The following is a 20,381-nucleotide window of genomic DNA, read 5'->3' on the forward strand; positions in this document are numbered from 1 at the left end:
TCATACTATGTCGCACCTGCTATGCAATATAATCTCATAACATTTTTCCCAGGCAATACGAAACACACAATTCGCAACATTGTTTGTATTATTCATGATAGAATGGCTGTGATTCAGCTGAACTACAAAATGCACAGTGTTGCTGAATCACAGCTGCCTGAGGAGGTCGTTATCAGTATTATCGATCTGTAAAAGACATTACACGTGGCATTTTCCAAGCGCCTGTCGTCTGCTACGAATATTTTAGAGTTATCGACCCTTGTCGTGACGTCATTGAGCATGGCGAACTTCTGAAAGTTTGTGACAGTTGTCCAAAACAAACTTATTATATTTCTATAACAGCAATAATGAGATTATTTTCACGTTACAAGAGGCTTAAGTTGAGGAGTATCGCTGTAATTGCAGTAGCGGCTATTGCATTATATTACATCTACAGCAACTGGTATGCGTTCACGAGTTGGGAGACGCCGGACGAATTATTCTCTCTACGGAAAAAGCGATATGTGGAGTATCAGAACGGTGAACTTAAGCGGACTGGGCCGGGCGAATTAGGAGAAGGTGTTACGTTGGAAGGAGAAGAAAAAGCAAAAGCGGAAAAACTCATGACAAAAGAAGCGTTTAATATAGTTGCAAGCGATAAGATAGCCCTCGATAGGGGACTCAAGGATGTAAGAGACCCAGAGTAAGTAAACATTTAGCTCTACGATACTGCACCTACCGTATACATTATAGTTTATGTCATTCCTAAACTGACATTTAACATGGTTGAATATCTTACAAAATGTGTTATTAGATGTCATGTTGAAAGGACATGTTATCCCCAATGCATTGTTGACTGTTATACAACATCGATGTTTATGCACTACTAACTGACTGGCTTGTCTAGACAAGCATGCGGAAGACCTAAACAAGTGCCCCTACTATCTTGGTCCAACAGGATCAATAACTGTGGGCTGACATTTATCCAGAGTTTGAGATAGTAATGATTGGAGACGTATGCTTTCCTGACCCTTCAAATTGATATTTCCTTTTCTAAAGGTTTAACCTAAATATTAATGTAAACTATCATGTAAATTAGAACATTTATGAAGAAAGACAAGTTCTATGGATGAACAACTTCTTTATTACAATTAATGCTATTACAATTATGACACTAATTGGAATAAAGAAATCGTTCATCCATAGAACTTGTCTTTCTTCATCACACCAAATCTAAATGCCACCGAAAGAAGTTAGAACATTTATGTTAAATAATGTAAATGAGGATTATTTAATTCATCCTGCTAATGGATGTAAGAAAGTATCCTTATTTAATTAAATGTATATTTTAACAAGAATATGCAGAAAAGAAGTATGGTGTGGAGGAGGAGATAGGATAGCAGCATCTAATCAAAGTTGAGAATTGACCAGGTTTCATGTAATACTTGGCTGAAGTCAGGAATACTATTTCTATAATAACGGCAAGTGTTTATATATGTTTTCAAAATAATACAAAACCCATTGTCTTGGGTTTGCTAGCACCAGATTTCTTAACAGCTAACATACTAGGGCTGGGACGGGTAACTCGGGTACTCGGGTCGGGTGCGTCCTGAGTAGGACTCAGGTACCCACAGGACTACCCGCACCCGTGGTTAGTCACATGATATATTGTTTAATGACAAAAAAAATCGAAAACTCAATAACTTCGCTACAAGTCACTAATGTTCCCATTTCTTTCTGACAATGCACCCATTCCTTCTGACTTTTATATGTTTGAATAAAGATAAAATTCCATGCAGTAAACTTCAGTGTATGCATGACCAGATTGTTTTACTCATGTATCTAAATACATTTTGCCAGGGCTACGGTCAAACTTTTCCAAATCGGACAGTTTGTACCTATCTCTAAATATCGACAGCGGGTACCCGGGTAGGGTCGGGTAATAAGGTGGACGGTACCCAGGTAGTAAATTTGGACTTGTCCCAGCCCTACAACATACTGTCATAGGAATGTGTCATGCCTTGTGAAATGCAGTGTTCATTATGTTATGAATACAGGACTCAATTTGGTTATATAAAACATACACCAGTGCAGCCTATAATTGTTAAATGAAACCTAATAGCTATGTCTGATATACCAAGTGCATGCATCCCCCCCCCCATCCCCCCAATATATTCCATACTTGTCCACACACACAAAATCAATCTTTGAACACACTCATTACCTCTAAAATGTTTTTCATATAATCCCTGTGTTATGTGTAATTTGTCATACTTTCTTAGGCATGATGTCATCGAACTGTGGGTACTTTACAATCATGCACGTATTGCTATTACGTTTTACAGCAATGTGTCATTAATTTATGTGACACTGGCAGCAGACCAGCCTGTTTCAACTTTCAAATTTATGGGACCAGTGTGTGACCTGGTTTTGTCTGGTGCAACAAGGTTTTCATATCAACATGCACCTTCATTTGTGACCAACTCGTGTTATTCCGGGACAAGCCGAAAAGCGACTCGTGCCCCTCTCGTGGCCATTTTAGCGACCGGGCTCCATCTTAGCGCAAACGGGTATACCTAAAACAATTGTCAACTCGTTGCGTGATGGTTCACACTTTTTCCCCATATATTATATATATTTCAGATGCAATTTAAAGCACATCGGGACGTGCGGAATTATACAGTATGATTGAGCACATTTAACTGTGTCTTTGGTACATTTTTAGATGCAAGACATATGTAAAATCAAAAATTATTTCTGAGGGATTCTTTGATGAAGAACTTGAAATCATACGCGCATTCTGATTGGTTTGTTGTATTTTCGCACATAACATTCATCAATAGGGGGACGAGTCTTCTTGCAGGTTACAGAAAGGTGCGAGTGGTGACGAATGCATGCACCTTGCGCAAGTTAAATAAAGTTCCTTAAATCAAGCTCTGGAATAATATCTATGATCATTAGAGTAAAGATGTCTAAAAATTGATTGGGTCCATAGATTGACTGGATTTTGAAGGACATTTAATTAAACAGAATATTACCATGTTTACATATTCTTATTTTCTTTCCTCAACTTTTGACAGATGTAGGACATTAACACATCCAAAGGTACTACCTACCGCTAGTGTTGTGATCATATTCCACAATGAGGCCTGGTCACCCTTAATACGCACTGTCCACAGTGTTGTGAACAGGTCGCCACCAGAGTACCTGCACGAAGTGATTCTCCTCGACGACTTCAGTGACAGGGGTGAGTGAGTGTGAAGTCCCCGTTACACTATCAGAAACTTTGATAAAAAAACTTGGTCAAAGAAAATGTGACTAGCTTTCTTGATCACAGTTTGGCTGTTTACACTCGTCGAAGTTTGGGTAGGCATTGGTGTTGGCAAAGGACTATATCGGATTGGCTGCAGAGGTGGCACCAGCTTTTTGCCTACAATAGAGGACAGAGTTGGACAGAGATGATTCCAGTGCCTATGTCAACTGTCTAAGAATGAACAGGGAAACGTTCATGTTTCTTTTCTGAAAAGGCGAGGGTGTACATACAAGGACACAAGAGAGAGTTTTAATTTTGAGATGTTTTTTATCAAAGTTTTTGATAGTGTAACAGGGACTTTAGTGCCAGCATGGCCAGTGGCAGGAAAATTATGAAAAATTAATTATTTTTTCGAAACTTGGGGTTTGTTAGAGTTTCTTGTTTTGTGAAATTCAGCAATATTTTACATGTTTACAAGGATGGGGTGATGCTCTAGAATGAACACTGCAGTGGATATCTAATTGGCTGTAATGGTAGGTTTCCTCAACACTTGAACATCTACAGCCTAGGCCTCATTCCACAGTGATCTTAACTAGAAGATGATTGGATGAGGAACTCCCTTATAACGTTGACTTTGGTAGCGCTAAGATCAGTGTGTGAATCTTGTATCTCAGGGCTCTGTTCCACAAAGTATTCTTAGCGCTAAGATAATTGTAACTCCCACTCTTTAACATGACTTGTAATAGTCGAAGCGCTAAGATAACCATAACTCCCACACTTTAACATGACTTACGATAGTCGAAGCGCTAACATAATCGTAACTCCCATACTTTAACATGACTTACGATAGTCGAAGCGCTAACATAATCGTAACTCCCATACTTTAACATGACTTACGATAGTCGAAGCACAAAGATAATCGTAACTCCCACACTTTAACATGCCTTATGAAAGTCGAAGCACAAAGATAATCGTAACTCCCACACTTTAACATGCCTTATGAAAGTCGAAACGTTAAGATAATCATAAAATGCTTTAAAATTGCTTAAGATAATTGTAGGGCTAAGATTGCTTTGTGGAACGAGGCCTTGGACATTTCGTATTTGCAAGACCCCTCCGCTGTTTTGTTGTCAGCCGGTCTGGGCCAGGAGCTAGTGGACTTTGTCTCCAAGACGTGGCCTGACGGTGTGGTTCGGATTGTCCGCACCAAGGAGCGAAGTGGACTGATTCGGGCCAGGATTGCAGGGGCTAAGGCTGCAACTGGTGACGTGCTCATTTTCCTTGATTCCCATTGTGAGGCCAGTCCTGGATGGTAAGTGCATTTGCAGTGGTCAAAATTTAGAAAGTTAACATGCTAAAAGGGTTCTTGTCACTACTGTAACAAGGATTGGTTTGGTAAGGCGTGACTATTTATGTGTCATTATGCTTGGGCACATGGCAAGGACCGCCTCCGTGGTCTGGTGGTAGAGCGTCTGCCCGGAGTGTGGAAGGTCTGGGGTTCGATCCCCAGCCGTGTCATACCAAAAGACGTTAAAAGATGGTACTTGTTGTTCCCCTGTCTGGCGCTTGGCATTAAGGGGCTAAAACAAGGACTGGTCGGCTCGGAGTCAGTATACTGTGTCTGAGTCGGGTATTCATGTTAAACTGCGGCATGGTATCTCAGTGAGCTAGCACTATTAATCGGCATCAGTCCGGCCTAGTTCAAGCAGCCACACAAACACATACACGTGCATGCACGTCGCTATATAAGTGCAATAATCTTGGACGTTAAACCCCATTTCACCTCACCTCACATGGCAAGCTGCTCATGTTATCAGTCACTGGTTTGTCTGGTCCAGACTCACTCATTTACCCTTTTTTAAGTTCATTCCCATTGGGGAATACAATTATATACAGTGGAACTCCATTACCTTGAACCCAGCAGGACCATATTGTATCTTTGGACATTTGACATAACGGGGCACGAACATCCAAACAGATCAAGTAACTGTATCATAGATACATAGCCATAAGATTAAATACACAAGGAATTACGAAAAACACAACTCCTATATGCAGTGACAGATTGAAACATAATTCGACAACAATGTTTAACAATTGTGACAAATATGTACAGTGTATATGTACCTTAATAGGCATAGACATACTGTTTAGCCTGTCCACTGACAAAACAACAAAGTGCAACATTCACCTCAAGCAAGGTTATCATATCAGGGCTTGGTTGTGTGAGTAGCAACACACGGTTTTGATTCCTTTAATCTGACTTTGATTAGCACTGTTTGATGTAACCAGGAAGTGCTGCCATGTTTTTACTCATGTCTTTCTCACAATGTTATATTTGTCAATAAAGGTCACCATCACAATTAGATTAAGACATAAGTAAATCATTGGTTGAACAATTGGTTTAAATTGCACCGTACTTTAACAACAATGTTAGATGTGTGGGTAGTCCTGCACCATGACCGTGGAATATATTTATTTTATGAAAAAATAATAATCTAGAAATGCATACAAAAGCAAGTCTAGCCAGCTCAAGCTAGCTCTATTCCACAGTCATGTCATTTTGGGGAGAGGACTGGTCGAAATAGAGAACGGTAATTAAGTCCCTTTCTTATCATATCAGAGAATCTTGTTCAGATGACAGCCTAGCACTGGTAGTGCTCCCATCTAGGTTTACTGTAACAAAATACATCTGGGGCAGTGGGGAGAGGCGTAAATGGGGTGTGGGGGGTGGGGGGGATTACCAGTGTGACCTGGGATAGCTGATCTCCACACATGTGAAATCAGCATAGGGAATTTTTTTATTTTTAGAGTCAAGAAGGATATTGTGTAATATAAGATTTCAGAGACTAAATGTTAGTCTAATGTGTGGGGAAAGGTACTAGATATTCTTGCACTCCTGAAAACTGTTAATGTGGCAAATGCCAACTTCGAGATAAATGAGCCAATATTCGAAAGTAAAGTCCAAGTCCAGGGTTTTAGATCGCCCTATATATTTTTGTCTTAAATTAAAGATGAGCCATCAGCTTTTTATTTATTTATATCGTGAGGCAGTTGGGAGCAGAGAAAGAGTTTGAGATACCAGTGCATTCGAGATAACAGGATTCAAGATAACAGGGTTCGACTGTGTACATAATCTCAAGCTTTCAACCTCCCGGCTTTAATTAGGCACACTCTTTCACTTTAGCACTATATTATTCAAGATGCTTGTTAGCCCGTTAAAATCTTTACATTCAGCCTGATAATGCACTCACTCACTCACTCACTCACTCACTCACTCACTCACTCACTCACTCACCCTAACCCACTCACTCACTCACTCACTCACTCACTCACTGTTTCTGATGAAGGCTGGAGCCATTGTTGTCCCGTATCAAGGAGGACCACACTGCCGTGTTGTGTCCAGAGATCGACAGCATTGATAAGGACACTCTTCAGTACGGGAGCACAGGAAGCTTCTCAGTGGGGGGGTTCTGGTGGAGTCTGCACTTCTCCTGGAGACCCATCCCCCAGAGGGAGCGGGAACGCAGGAAATCTAACGTCGACCCCATAAGGTAGGTATTTTTTGTTGTAATTATATTTTTATTTGTGAAATCCTGTTACCATGGTTACAGATAGGAGCTTCTGCCCTGTGTGTTATTGTACAAAACAACCTTATCACTACGACTGTCGTAAGTCTATTTTTAGGTATGGGAGTTACGATCACCTTAGCGCTACGATCGCTTTGTACAACTACACCCTGGAAAGCTAGAAATTCCTCTCAATGAAAATTGAGAGATGGTGTTAGCGTTGGGCGTGTCAACTTGCGTGATTCCCGTGCACCCTTTCGAGTTGAGTTGATTGGTTCAACTGTGTCATATGGCCCTGTGACGCAGGGGTAGCATTATGCAGATGGCTGTTTCAATGAATGCTCGTTCCACTTGTGACGAACAGGTCTGATTGTTGATGAAATATAGTGATAGCTAAATAGACAGATTTTTTATTGATGCACCGATTTTATTTAAATGTAATATCCAGTTATGTATGACTGTTTAATAATCTCATACCAACTTTGACTGGAGTAGGTCCGATAGTTTTCAGATATTGTAGTAAATGTCGGTACCTTAAATTACCTATCAGACTATACATGACACTAGGTTTTTCAGTAGACTAACCTCATTTGCACACAGACACTCTCACCTGTACATGACCATGGTAATGATCCACTGAAATTCAGAACACGTTAGGCCTTGACATCCTGTACGTTGAATGCAAGGTAATCTGCAATATGAAAAGGGAAGGTTATGCATTAGGCTGTTGAATTACTGTCATGACTACGAGGCCAGGCTTTTTATTTTGTTTACAGATTTTTTACCCCAAATCACTGGTCGGTGGGTCGAAAAAATACCAAAATACATTTTCTAATTTCAATTATATAATTTTTTATTATGTTTCCCCCACAATGTTAATTAGGTAGGAAAAATATGAAAGTTGGTGTGGGATCATAATTACAGTATTAGATCATTATATTAGTTGGATTTTGTAACATTTTACTTATATATTACTGTGCATGTTATATGGCATCAGCAGAATGAAAAAAGCACTGCATTTTATGTTTATTTGTTTTTTGTTCACATTTAAATTTTTGGGAGTTCAGTTCGTAAACTATTTTTTAAGAAAAGGTCTGGCCTGGCTATAGTTATTTCCATCCAACCAGCACCCTAACAGGTGTTAGTGTAGAATGTTGATTTAAGATTTAAGATAGATGTGGTGTGACAGTACTGCGACTTCATCCACACATCTGAAGCCAAAGTCTACATGGTCGAGTAAAATTCTGTTTGGTTCAGTAAACTCAGGGGCGGTGGGGTAGCCTTGTGGTTAAAGCATTGTGTGAAGCCCATTTCTGGTGTCCCCAGCCGTGGTATTGCTGGAATATTGCTAAAAGCGGCATAAAACCTCACTCACTCACTCACTCACTCACTCACTCACTCACTCACTCACTCACTCACTCACTCACTCACTCACTCACTCACTGTAAACTCGACCAGCCAGCCATGCTTGCTGTAAAAGGCGACTATGCTTGTCATAAGAGGTGACTAACAGGATCGGGTGGTCAGGCTCGCTTACTTGGTTGATGCATGTCATCGATCCTAATTGCGAGGAACGATGCTCATGATATTAATCACTGGATTGTCTGGTTCAGACTAGATTATTTACAGACCGCCGTCATATAGCTGGAATTATGCTGAGTAATAACAACAAACAAAAAAACAAAAACACTGTAAACTCAGCTTGTAAGAGACCATGATCTGCTGAAAATGTTGTTGAGAGCAAAGTAGTGTCAAAATAGTTGATTTCACAGATTGCGTCACAATATTAAACACATAACACCCCTGTTTCTGTCATTATTTATTTAACTGCTACATTATGTAGCCTGAATCACTGATATATGTAGCAGTTGTGCTATGATATGGTTTCATTTGCTATTAAATAGGAAAATCAATGAGAACATGTGACATATCAATAGGAATGTGTTGGGTGTGTATAGATCAATACCTTTAGCGTCCTCTGCTTTTAGTGTGGTTATTGTGAACAGAATAAACTTGATCAGCCTTGTCAAATGTATCTTGTATTAGTGTCATGTTTATTGTCATTTGTCATGTTAACCTGTTATCAGGGATATATGGGACCCTGCTCAGAAGCTGATAATCTGCCCAAGGTCATCTTTCCGAGGCAAGGGAGTTAACTGACTTTATAAGACCACTTTTTTTCACCCTTGCCTAACTAGGCTGGAACTCCTGGGCTCGATCGTAGAGCCACCAATGGCTACTACTGTCCCTTCTAAGCCTCCCCTTGGACCAATCAGATCTCACCTCTTCAGTGTTCCCGCTGGCTTTTAAAACTGCCAGTCCCTTGGACTGGCAACTCTAAAATTTACCAGTCCCCCTCAATTTGTACCAGTCCCAACTTTGAACAAATGAAAAAAACCGTAAGAAATTACTTGGTTTTAATTCGTTCCATACGTCCGTCACGTTTCGTTTCCGGAGCATAACTCATAAACCGTTCAACATTTTTTCATGAAACTTTGCAGGTCTGTCAGGTAAATGCTGAACTGGTGCCTTTTGCTATTTAGAAATTTTAGAATTTTTTATTTTTTATGTTTCCATGGCAACAAGATGGACTTAGGTTCTGTGAGGGTAGGGTTCGTTTCCGGAGCATAACTCATAAACCGTTCAATATTTTTTTATCAAACTTTGCAGGTCTGTCAGGTACATGCTGAACTGGTGCCTTTTGCTATTGAGAAATTTTAGAAATTTTTATTTTTTACGTTTCCATGGCAACAAGATGGACTTAGGTTCTGTGAGGGTAGGATTCGTTGTTTTTTTTACAATTTCCATGACAAGTTCCACCTCGGTTAAAAAAGGTTAGGGTTTGTTTACATTTAATTATGTCATAAATTCTGCTACAGGGGCGGGGGATATAGCCACATTAGTGGCAAACTCTTGTTAACATTTAATGACATGCTGGATTACCCCTGAATTTACCAAAATAAGAATTTGTAGAAAACCCAAAATTTTGAACAAAATGACCTTTTTCCCCAATTTGTCTGTGAAGGGCACCAAGTTTGGAATCCTAGATAAACCGCTAGTTATATGGGATTTTGAATATATGTACTACTTAACTATCTGTGTGTCAGTGATTGTTATCCTGAAGTGGAAGATTTTCAACATCTGTGGTTAGCATATTTCATTTGTGTGACCATGGTAACCTGTGATATTACAAGTATTATTAAATCAAACAAATTTGCAAATCAGCTGACTTTCCTTGTTGATGTGAAACTACTTTAAATAGAACTTGACATTACAATCAGATGAGATTAGTCTTACTCAACAGGGTGTTTGGGTAGCCTAATGGTTAAAGCATTTGCTCACCACGCTGAAGACCTGGGTTCGTTTCCCCACATGGGTATAATGTGTGAAGCCTTTTTCTGGTGTCCCCTGCCGTGATATTGCTGGAATATTGCTATAAGTGACGTAAAACCATACTCACTCTTTGTGTGTTGTTAACTGTTATATATCCTCTGAAACTTCAAGGTCACCATTAATGTTTTTACATTCCCAGTAGGCTTATATCATGTATATCATACCTTGTCATTTATTGGGTGTCAATTTAATATGTTCTTTTTGATCAAGTTTCGCCCATTCAGGAGATGGATGTGAAAATACATTGATTAATCATTATCATGGCAATAGATTGTAAGTTTGTTATGTAATCCAATGATTGACTTCCTTATTGTCTCCCCTGTAGGTCTCCAACAATGGCAGGAGGATTGTTTGCTGCTGACAGAAAGTACTTTTTTGAAATTGGATCATATGACCCTGGAATGGAGGTTTGGGGAGGAGAAAATTTGGAAATTTCATTTAGAGTGAGTGTTTGGCACTAACCTGAATTTGTGTGTAGTCCTAAGAACAAGCACCCTTGACTATCCAGTGCAGTTTATCTCCATTCTATTGATAAATAGTCTGGTTCCATTAACTAAAATGGATTCTTTTTGCGCCCAATAATAAATGCAAACTGCTAAAAATAACCATCCAATCCAAATACTGTAATAAGCAAGAGAAATTCTGTTCAAAGGTAAAGATTGGATGGATGGAGGTGGTGATGTCATTTATGAGACAAAAGGGCCCATGGTATTATGTAAATTATAGAATGGAGATATTATACTCTGGATAAATGAGGATTAAGGACTAGCAGATACAGAAATCTACTGGTCTTTTGGGATCTCTAGTGGTCCTGACCACAATGCGTTAATAATGAAAGTTCTCATGCTTATATCAGAAAAATATGAGAGCCTTTGATATGCACACAAGTCCGCTAGCTCAAGATTAGTAAATTATGGTGTAAAATTCCAATGATAGTCCTCATAGACTGGTAGCATTTGAGAGCTATAATTCTGAACCTGTTCTCAATGTTTCACTTGTGCTACAAATTGGAACTGACAGATAATGTGAAGATAGTTCACATTTCTGCCTTCTTCTAGCAGGACTAGCTAGTCTGTTTTTAATCTGGGATAAGTCTTGGCAGTCAGGGAGCTGCGATCGGCTACATTTAGCAGTTGTATTCTTTTATTAAATATGTAATATTTTAATATAATTATCGTTATGTTGAGAGGAGAATTGTTTCTTTGGGTGACATCCAACGGGAGCTTTCCGACTATTACAACTTAACTAAATATGCAGCAACTTTGAATTCAAATGTTAACATGTTTAATAAGTTTTGGTCAAGCTGTCATTTACTATTTTAGAAAATGAAGTGAATAATAAATTATAAAAAAATAAAAAATAAAAAAATACATGTAGCAGTGTGTACAGGTACATTAATTACCAGCACTAGCTAACATGCACATGTAGTATTTAAAGCACTATTGACCTAGTTTGAGATGAATACACTGCTAAATATAACCATCATATTCACATGTCGACCCTTATCCGGATTGTAACCAGGTGATCCAAACTCAACGATGCAAAATAGATATTTCTTGATAAGCGCACTTTGCAAATTGTTGTTATTACTGTAAGTAATGTTCATTATTGCTGGAATGGCTTGTTTTCATTTTATAAGTATTAGAAAACATGCAGCCCTCTTCTTTAATCATGATATTTCATTTTATTTCAAGTGGTGAGGACTACAGTTTGTCCATGTTGTATACAAGCAGCCTGAGTATGGCTGGAATATTGCTGAGCAACAAACTCTATGAATTAATTACTACCCTACCACGTTGCTAGGGCTGTTAAAATTCTGAATACTACAAAAAAATTGTATTTCTGTGTGATTCTGATTCATTGAATAAAGCATGGCATTTCTCTCTTGGACTTTTCTTCCAAGGAGGGGTGGTCGGGTTACCTAGTGGTTAAAGCGTTCGCTCCTCACACCGAAGACCTGGTTTCAATTCCCTACAGGACAACAATGTGTGAAGCCCTTTTCTGGTGTCCACCGCCATGATATTGCTGGAATATTGCTAAAAGTGGCGTAAAACCATACTCATTAACTCTCTCCCTCCTGCCAGGGACCTCTCAATCGGCCCAGAGTCAGATGCATCCATTTTCTTTTCCAGATCTGGATGTGTGGTGGCAAACTAGAGTTTATTCCGTGTTCACGAGTGGGGCATATATTCCGGTCCAGCCATCCCTACACATTCCCTGGTAACTACTGTCATCATCACTCATTAAGTAATCTAGCGGTCTCACTGGCCAGTCGCTGTCTTGAAAGAACACATACTAGTCAGCTGTCCGGCCTGTGCGGATATCAGGACAATATGTTTGATGTGATGTCATTGCCTGTCACGTCACTATTGACCCAGTTCGTATATTGACAACAGGCACAGAGTACATCTTTGTAGGCAGGACGTACAGGAACCACTTCCACAAAATGATCAGAGCGCTACAACTGTTAGCCTATGTTAAAGTATGGGAGCTATGATCATCTTAGAGGGGGCACGGGTGGCCCAGTCTTCTAAAGTGCTGCGATTCGATGTGCAGAGTTGCGTCCCTTTGGCACGCCAGAAACCTATGATTGTGGGTTCGAATCCTGGTTCACCCTGATTATGTTTCTAGCTTTGTCAGCACCATACCCGTGCTCGTGGGTTTCACCAAAGTGGTATAAGTCAGAGGCCCGCATCACTTTGTGCTTTCCTCCCACATTAAGCTGACACGCCATGATATAACTGGAATACTGTTAAAAGCGGCGTTAAACCCAACTCAGTCACTCAGTATGATGGTCTTAGCCCTTTGACCGCTTTGTGGAACAGGCTCTGGATCGTACAAACTGCATCTTAACCTTACAAGATTACATTACATTCAGCTCATAGAATCCCATACATTCCGCTACTGACACAGGAAATCATAATGGCCCATTGATATGTCATGTGGAAAATATTACCTTAATCTGTATATGAACGACACGCTCACTTAAAAGACAAAGACAAAAATACATCAAGCTTTGATATAGATTCATTTATTTCAGTAAAAATCGTAAATGAATCAAGTATTGTCCTACTCATCATGAACGCTGTTGAAATTGTTGAATGCAGTGGGTTTCGCTAAAGTGGTAAATACAGTAAACTACGGTTATAACGAACTCAAAGGGACCAGTAATTTTTGGTTGTTATAACCGTAGTTCGTTATAAACATATACAGCATATGTACAGCAAATGGTCGGAACAAAAAAAATATGTTCGTTATCAACGTAGTTAACGTAGTTAAAACCCACATCACCCCAGACGTGTCATGATATAACTGAAATACAACTCAAAGTGGATTTAAACTCAACTCACTCACTCACTCACTCTGGCTTTTGTGTTACAGGCAACAAGGACACTCACGGCCTCAACTCCATGAGACTTGCCGAGGTATGGATGGATGGATACAAGCGCCTCTACTACACACACAGGAGAGAACTGCTGGTTAGTTTCAATCAGCTGTTTGCCAAAACAGTCCTGACCAAATGTTTATGACTGATGAGCACTCCCAGTTCAGCTGTTATTAGTGGTTGTCGAATACACTCTGCTTGTTATCTCCCTTGGACATTACTATCCATCAACCATTGTATTTGTATTGCCTTGTTTGTTAACCGTTCAAGTGTAAAGCCTCCCCTGGATTGTGTCTCGATTTTAGGATAGGTTTGTTGACTGGCATTATTTGTCATAAGTTCGAATCATGGATTATGATCTTTGATTTATCATCCATTCTGTACTGTATTCTGTACCTAGTGGTTAAGATGTTCTCTCGTCACGCTGAGGACCTGGGTTTGATTCCAGACATGGGTATTATATGTGAAGCCCATTTCTGGTGTCCCCCACCGTGATATTGCTGGAATATTGCTAAAAGCGGTGTAAAACAACACTCACTCACTCTGTACTCGTAAGTTTCACTGAAGTAGTATACATCTAAGACTTGCATCAATTCAGAATTTTCCCTTGTTTAGGCTGATGGAACTGCAATACTGTTAAAAGCAGCTGCAAACATAAACCATGCTCACTCACATATTTGTCATGAAGTTCCTGGGTTACTCATGCATATACTTAATGAAAATAATGTTCAAAACAGTGCAAACAATTCACTCCATAACTCATCCCATCAATCTATGAAATGTTTCTTTCTAGGGCAAGGACCATGGCGACATCTCGGAGAGAAAGGCTTTGAGGGAGAAGCTCCAGTGTAAAAGTTTCAAGTGGTACCTGGACAATGTTTACCCTGAGAAGTTCATTCCTGACGAGAATGTGAAGGCTTGGGGAATGGTAGGTTTACAGTTTCATGTGTGTAACCATGGTAACCTGTTACTCAGCAGGACCATCATTTGCCAGAAAGGGTGGTCGGGTAGCTTAGTGGTTAAAACATTACCGAAACATTACGAGTTTTCCTGGAATGCGCGCATTAATATTTATTACATCACAGGGTAAGTGATGTATTAGTCGGACATTGACAGTAGCCAATATAGTTCCAACTGAAATCTGTTTCTTATACAGTGGCGAAGCAACATATACGCAAAACAACAGTTGTTTTTAACTGCCTTTTGTGACAATCCATCGGTCTGTCTGCTAGAGTAACATGCCTTTTGTCAAATGAGACGTCACGGCCATGGTCAAACGTTGTTGACAGTCGGTCTGTCGTGTCATAACGTTAAGAAGTGTAGTCAGATTTACACACAGTGACAAGACGAAACAAGGTAACAATTCAAACATATTTCGGCCAGATCCAACTATTTTAATTTGTGGAGGAGGTTTCATGCCGCAGAGGTCTACAAGCACAGATATGGCTACGGATCCCGCTTGGCTAGGCCTCGTGTCCTCGCAAAATTGTTTCGAAATTTATATCTCCAAAGTTGCCAAAACTGTTCTTTTGATAATGATAGCAATTATCCCTGTAGTTTATCTAGATTCCCGATGGTTAATTCTGACTCGATCGCCGAATGACGAGGGCGACGCCATGTTTGTTTATAAACAGTGAAAGTAGTCCTACTTGACCTTTGATATTTGCATATCTATCTGCATATGACCCTAACAGATATCGTTTTTATCCGTTGGCTTTATCCTGCCGAGAAACCTACCCATTATATGATAAATAGATATATATATGCACCACTTCCTGTTTCAGGTGAGGAATCCGTCCAGCAATCTCTGCCTCGACACATTACAGAAAGACGAGAAGTCCTCCTTCGACATGGGACTCTTCTCTTGTCAGAATGGTGTCAGTGCAAATCAAGTGAGTTCTTCTCAAAAAACATGATTAAATAGACCCTTTTCCATTCTAGTCATATGTACTGTAAACAGCTTTATTTCTGCGCCGTTAAAATATTGCGAATACCACGCCAAAGACAATACTGCGACGAGATATTTTTGCGAGTTGCCATGTTGAGATGACCCCTTGCGTACCAAACAAAAGCTTCTCTCCGAAACTAGTTTTTCTGAGTTGGCTGGAAAGTTGACCGGAAGAGATTGCGACTAATTATCAAATACGATAATTGACTCAACTCAGTGTCATGTCATGTGTGGACCAAATTGCAAAGGACACTGACGCAATCAAGCGAGGTTGGAAGAAGGCAGGATTACTGTGAGGTAACAGTGACACTAACTGGTCTGTTTACACTGTCATTTGTGATGTATTGTGTGACCATTCTGCATTCATTTGTGTTTTTAACTTATTGAGTAACTTGTAGTTCTGGTTCATGATTTCAACATTTGATGACGTGTTGCAATGAATAAAATATGTATCTATTATTTATACTTATTTTTGCGTTTTTAATTTTTGCGATTGAGTCTCGTTCACAAAACTCGCAATAATAAAACGGTCGCAAAAAATTCCCTGTTTACAGTATATCTGATTAGTCTGGAGACAATGTACTTGTTATTCAGTGATACATTAACGTGAGTCTGTTATGTGGATTACCTGTGGATCCTGAAGGATACTCCGTCCTTGATCATCCAGTATATTAGGCTAAAAAAATAATAGTCTTTGTTCTCAGGCACTGCCCGCATCATCATAAAGCTTGCCGCACGTTCCATTTTTATTTCCATTTTCAAAAAACATAGAAGAATCCTAATACTTAAAAACAATGCGGTTACTTCCCTTTACATGCGCACTGCTTTACTGCACATATCTTGTTATGGCCATGGCGGCAATAGGAATTTGTATTCTTGTTTATGTAGGGAAGTCCTTTCCCAGGTTGATGGTACACAAATGTTTAGTTGGTTACTTACTATAGCTACTTACTATAGCTTGAACAAGCCCAAAAACAAAAAAAACACCGCCGGCCTGCGCTTTATATTCAAAATTCATTGCCTGAGAACCAGGTTTTTATATATATGTTTTAGCCTTATATCTCCATTACCGTATTCTACGTAATAAGCGCCCCGCTCTAATAAGCGCCCACGGCAATATTTGCTAATATATTGGCTAGTGAACAAACCCAATTAGCACCCCTTCCGATTGATCAATGTACACAAGACTTATTTATCTGCATGTTATACGCACTCGTGTGTTATATGCACCCTTAATTATGGGTAAATAAATTCTTGAAAAATATATCTGTCATATATAAAAAATTCATGCTGTCAGTATAAACCAAGAAATTTATCTTTTAACTATGTTTTGTTTCACCAAAATAATATTCTAATAAGAGCTCCCTATTTCTAATTTTGAGAGCGCCCTGGGCGCTTATTACGTCGAATAAGGTATATCATGAGTGGGAGTTCTTCATCGTACAATAAAACACTGCAAGGAGAAGGAACCATGAGGTGCCGTCCTGAGTGGTTTATTCTCCCTGCTGTGTTTTATTGTACGATAAACGACGACCATGAGTCTTTTATTTCTTATATGAGATATCAACATTATTTACAGCCTCTTTGAGGTTGATGATAAAATGTACAAGCTTTAAAAATATTTACCTGTATCTTAATAATGATGACTCCCTCAATAAAATCCAACCTCGGCAATGTAGGACAAGTCCATTTTATGTACAGGTGGATATTTCCTGAATATTCTCATAATCCTCATGTCAATTACCTGTACCTTTTCTTCCAATGCCTATCGTCATATCTCTCCTGCTTTTGGAAAGTGATCGTTCAGCCATCACATTTTTCTGCATTGCTCAGCACCATCTATGGGGAACAACTCACTAGAAGCACCATAAAAAAATAACGTCGCCCATTATGTGTCATCAAATCTCGAATCTCCAGAAAAGACGTCATGATAGATGAAAATTTCATTGTTCTTCATTGTTCTTTGCTATTTATCACTTAGCTATCTTACATATCATGTTGAAACTACTGAAAAGAACTCACAATCTTTTCACATGACTATAGATAATCTCTAATGGCTGGTCATCGATAGAAGCTAACTGTTTTAGTCCACTAGTCCTTTTAATGATAACAAATAGCCAAACCCTTAATAATGGCAAATTTCTACTTGTCCTTTTGACACCTTAACTCTGATGGGTAGTTTGGCAAGGACTACAGGACTCGTGCCAATTTCTAATCCTGCTGGTGGGCCTTCCAATTGACATGGGGCGGTCGGGTAGCCTAGTGGTTAAAGTATTCGCTCGTCACGCCGGCTGCTCAATTCCAGAAGTATTCTTCAAATTCTGCATGAAAATCCGCAAGCTAAAGCATTTGTCACTAAAAAGAGTGAAATAATGCTGTGTCTTAAAGACGGTATTCAGTAATTATGAGCCACCTTTTGACTTAAAACGGGGCAGTCGGGTAGCCTAGTGGTTAAAGCGTTCGCTCTTCATGCCGAAGACCCGGGTTCGAATCCCGACATGGGTACAATGTGTGAAGCCCATTTCTGGTGTTCCCCGCCGTGATATTGCTGGAATATTGCTAAAAGCGGCGTAAAACCACACTCACTCACTCACTCACTTTGACTTAAAACAAACCTCTATTTCCCCTTCCAACGCCTGCTTCAGATCCTGTCAATCAGCATGAAAGACGAGCTTCGCCGGGAGGAGGGCTGTTTGTTGTCCAACGGTGTAGCGGGGGAGGCAGTCAGACTCACGGGATGTGCTGGGAACCCTGACACCCTGAAGTGGAAACACAATAAGGTAAATACGCACCTAACTGTCTGGGGCGCATGGGTTTCACTATATTAAATCATCTGGACTTTATAGTGTCTATTTCAGAAAACTAAATACACTGAAAACAGACCAGTTTACATGGTTTCATAAAACACAAGGCTCGTTGACTTGGTATCCCAAATGAATGATGTAAATCACTGGATTGTTGGGTCCAGATATGATATATTTATAGACAGCTGTCTGAAAGCTGAGTGCGGCATTAAACAACAAACAAACAATATTTACAGGTCACTTTGATATAACTGAAATATGACTGACTGTGACATGAAGCAATAATCACTCATTCACTCACTCTGTTTTCCAGAAGGACGGGACAATCATCCACGTCAAGTCAGGCATGTGTCTAGACAAGGCCAAACTAAAAAATGACGACGCTGTCATTGTCAACGCTTGCAACGGAGACGATTCACAGAAATGGACGTTTGAACATTACCTTGAAAAGTAACAACATGAAGATTACCATCCCTCGCCATTTCTCATTAACTTATTGGGAGTTGTACTGAATGAAGTAAAGAGTGCTCCAGGCCTCCCCCCCATGACAACCAGACCGCTGGATAGACTATTGTGATACTGCTGACAGTGGACTTTTTGCTGCACAATATGTTTTGTTGTGTGTCATCAAGTCTTCTGCCCATTTCTGGTGTCCCCCGCCGTGATATAGCTGGAATATTGCTAAAAGCGATGTAAAACCATACTCACTCACTCACTCACTCACTCACTCAGTCTTATAACACATCACCACTGTGCAGCTCAGAATTGGAATGTTTGTGACACTGTTTTATACAAATTACCAGCAATCATTTAATATCAACAGCAATACATTTACAGACCAGAAGAAATGATCACCTTGAAATGGATAGTTCTGCTGAAACCTCAAACATTAGTATATGCTACTCAAAAGATGTCATGACAGATTAACTATAGTCATCTGAAAAAGTCTGGTTTTCTTTAAGTTCTTTTGAGTAGTATATAAAACCCTCTGATAATCAGAACTTGCTCAGTCTTCAATCCAAGCTTTTAATATGGGCCAGTCCTGAGGATAAGACCTTTATGCCTGCTATGTGAATCATGCAGACCTTTATGCCTGCTATGTGAATCATGCAGACCTTTATGCCTGCTATGTGAATCAAGCAGACCTTTAAGCTGCTATGTGAATCATGCAAACCTTTAAGCTGCTATGTGAATCATGCAGACCTTTAATCTGTTGTGTGAATCAAGCAGACCTTTAAGCTGCTGTGTGAATCATGCAGACCTTTAAGCTGCTGTGTGAATCATGCAGACCTTTAAGCTGCTGTGTGAATCATGCAGACCTTTAAGCTGCTATGTGAATCATGCAAACCTTTAAGCTTACTATGTGAATCATGCAGACCTTTCAGCTGCTGTGTGAATCATGCAGACATTTAAGCTGCTGTGTGAATCATGCAGACCTTTATGCCTGCTATGTGAATCATGCAGACCTTTATGCCTGCTATGTGAATCATGCAGACCTTTAAGCTGCTAAGTGAATCATGCAGACCTTTAAGCTGCTGTTTGAATCATGCAGACCTTGAAGCTTGCTATGTGAATCATGCAGACCTTTGAGCCTGCTATGTTAATCATGAATTGCAGGTCTTTTAGCTGCTATGTGAATCATGAATTGAAGACCTTTACTGCAATGTGAATCATGAATTGAAGACCTTAACTGCTATGTGAATCATGAATTGGAGGTCTTTACTGCAATGTGAATCATGAATTGGAGGTCTTTAAGTCCACTATGTGAATCGTGAATTGGAGGTCTTTAAGTCCACTATGTGAATCATGTATGGGGATCGGTTTGCATGTGTAACATGCTTCAAGTACACGCATGAGCTCATGGCATATGGTAACAGATTCACAAGGGTGAGTTTGCATACAATTCTCATCATACAGGGTCGTCGAAAGCTTTGATCTTGTTTCATTGTGCAAGCTAATTTCAGTTTATATTACGATTTCTTGCATGTGCTACAATATTCATTTGGGGAATATGTACATTCATGTGGGGAATATACATACAATATTCATG

At 39.6% G+C, this 20,381-nt stretch overlaps 1 protein-coding gene across 1 annotated transcript; it reads left to right on the forward strand.

Moving 5' to 3' along the window:
* Positions 1-286: 286 nt before the first annotated feature.
* On the forward strand, positions 287-19,524 carry LOC139464889 (probable N-acetylgalactosaminyltransferase 9). Its single transcript, XM_071246464.1, has 11 exons — positions 287-682; positions 3,060-3,226; positions 4,367-4,544; positions 6,583-6,786; positions 10,520-10,637; positions 12,327-12,414; positions 13,576-13,673; positions 14,373-14,507; positions 15,364-15,471; positions 18,173-18,307; positions 18,645-19,524. Exons 1-11 carry the CDS (start codon positions 348-350, stop codon positions 18,783-18,785), a joined length of 1,707 nt encoding a protein of 568 aa, XP_071102565.1. The 5' UTR covers positions 287-347; the 3' UTR covers positions 18,786-19,524.
* The last annotated feature ends 857 nt before the right edge of the window (positions 19,525-20,381 follow it).

The sequence above is a fragment of the Haliotis cracherodii genome, unplaced genomic scaffold (assembly GCF_022045235.1).
Source record: "Haliotis cracherodii isolate W230 unplaced genomic scaffold, xgHalCrac1.p SCAF_17, whole genome shotgun sequence".
Lineage (NCBI taxonomy): Eukaryota > Metazoa > Mollusca > Gastropoda > Lepetellida > Haliotidae > Haliotis > Haliotis cracherodii.

Excerpts from the sequence above, each read along its gene's own strand:
- LOC139464889 (XM_071246464.1), top strand. The coding sequence starts at position 348 with ATGAGATTATTTTCACGTTACAAGAGGCTTAAGTTGAGGAGTATCGCT. Across the intron at positions 12,415-13,575 it reads CCATCCCTACACATTCCCTG|GCAACAAGGACACTCACGGC; the intron begins GTAACTACTGTC and ends TTTGTGTTACAG. Across the intron at positions 15,472-18,172 it reads ATGGTGTCAGTGCAAATCAA|ATCCTGTCAATCAGCATGAA; the intron begins GTGAGTTCTTCT and ends CGCCTGCTTCAG.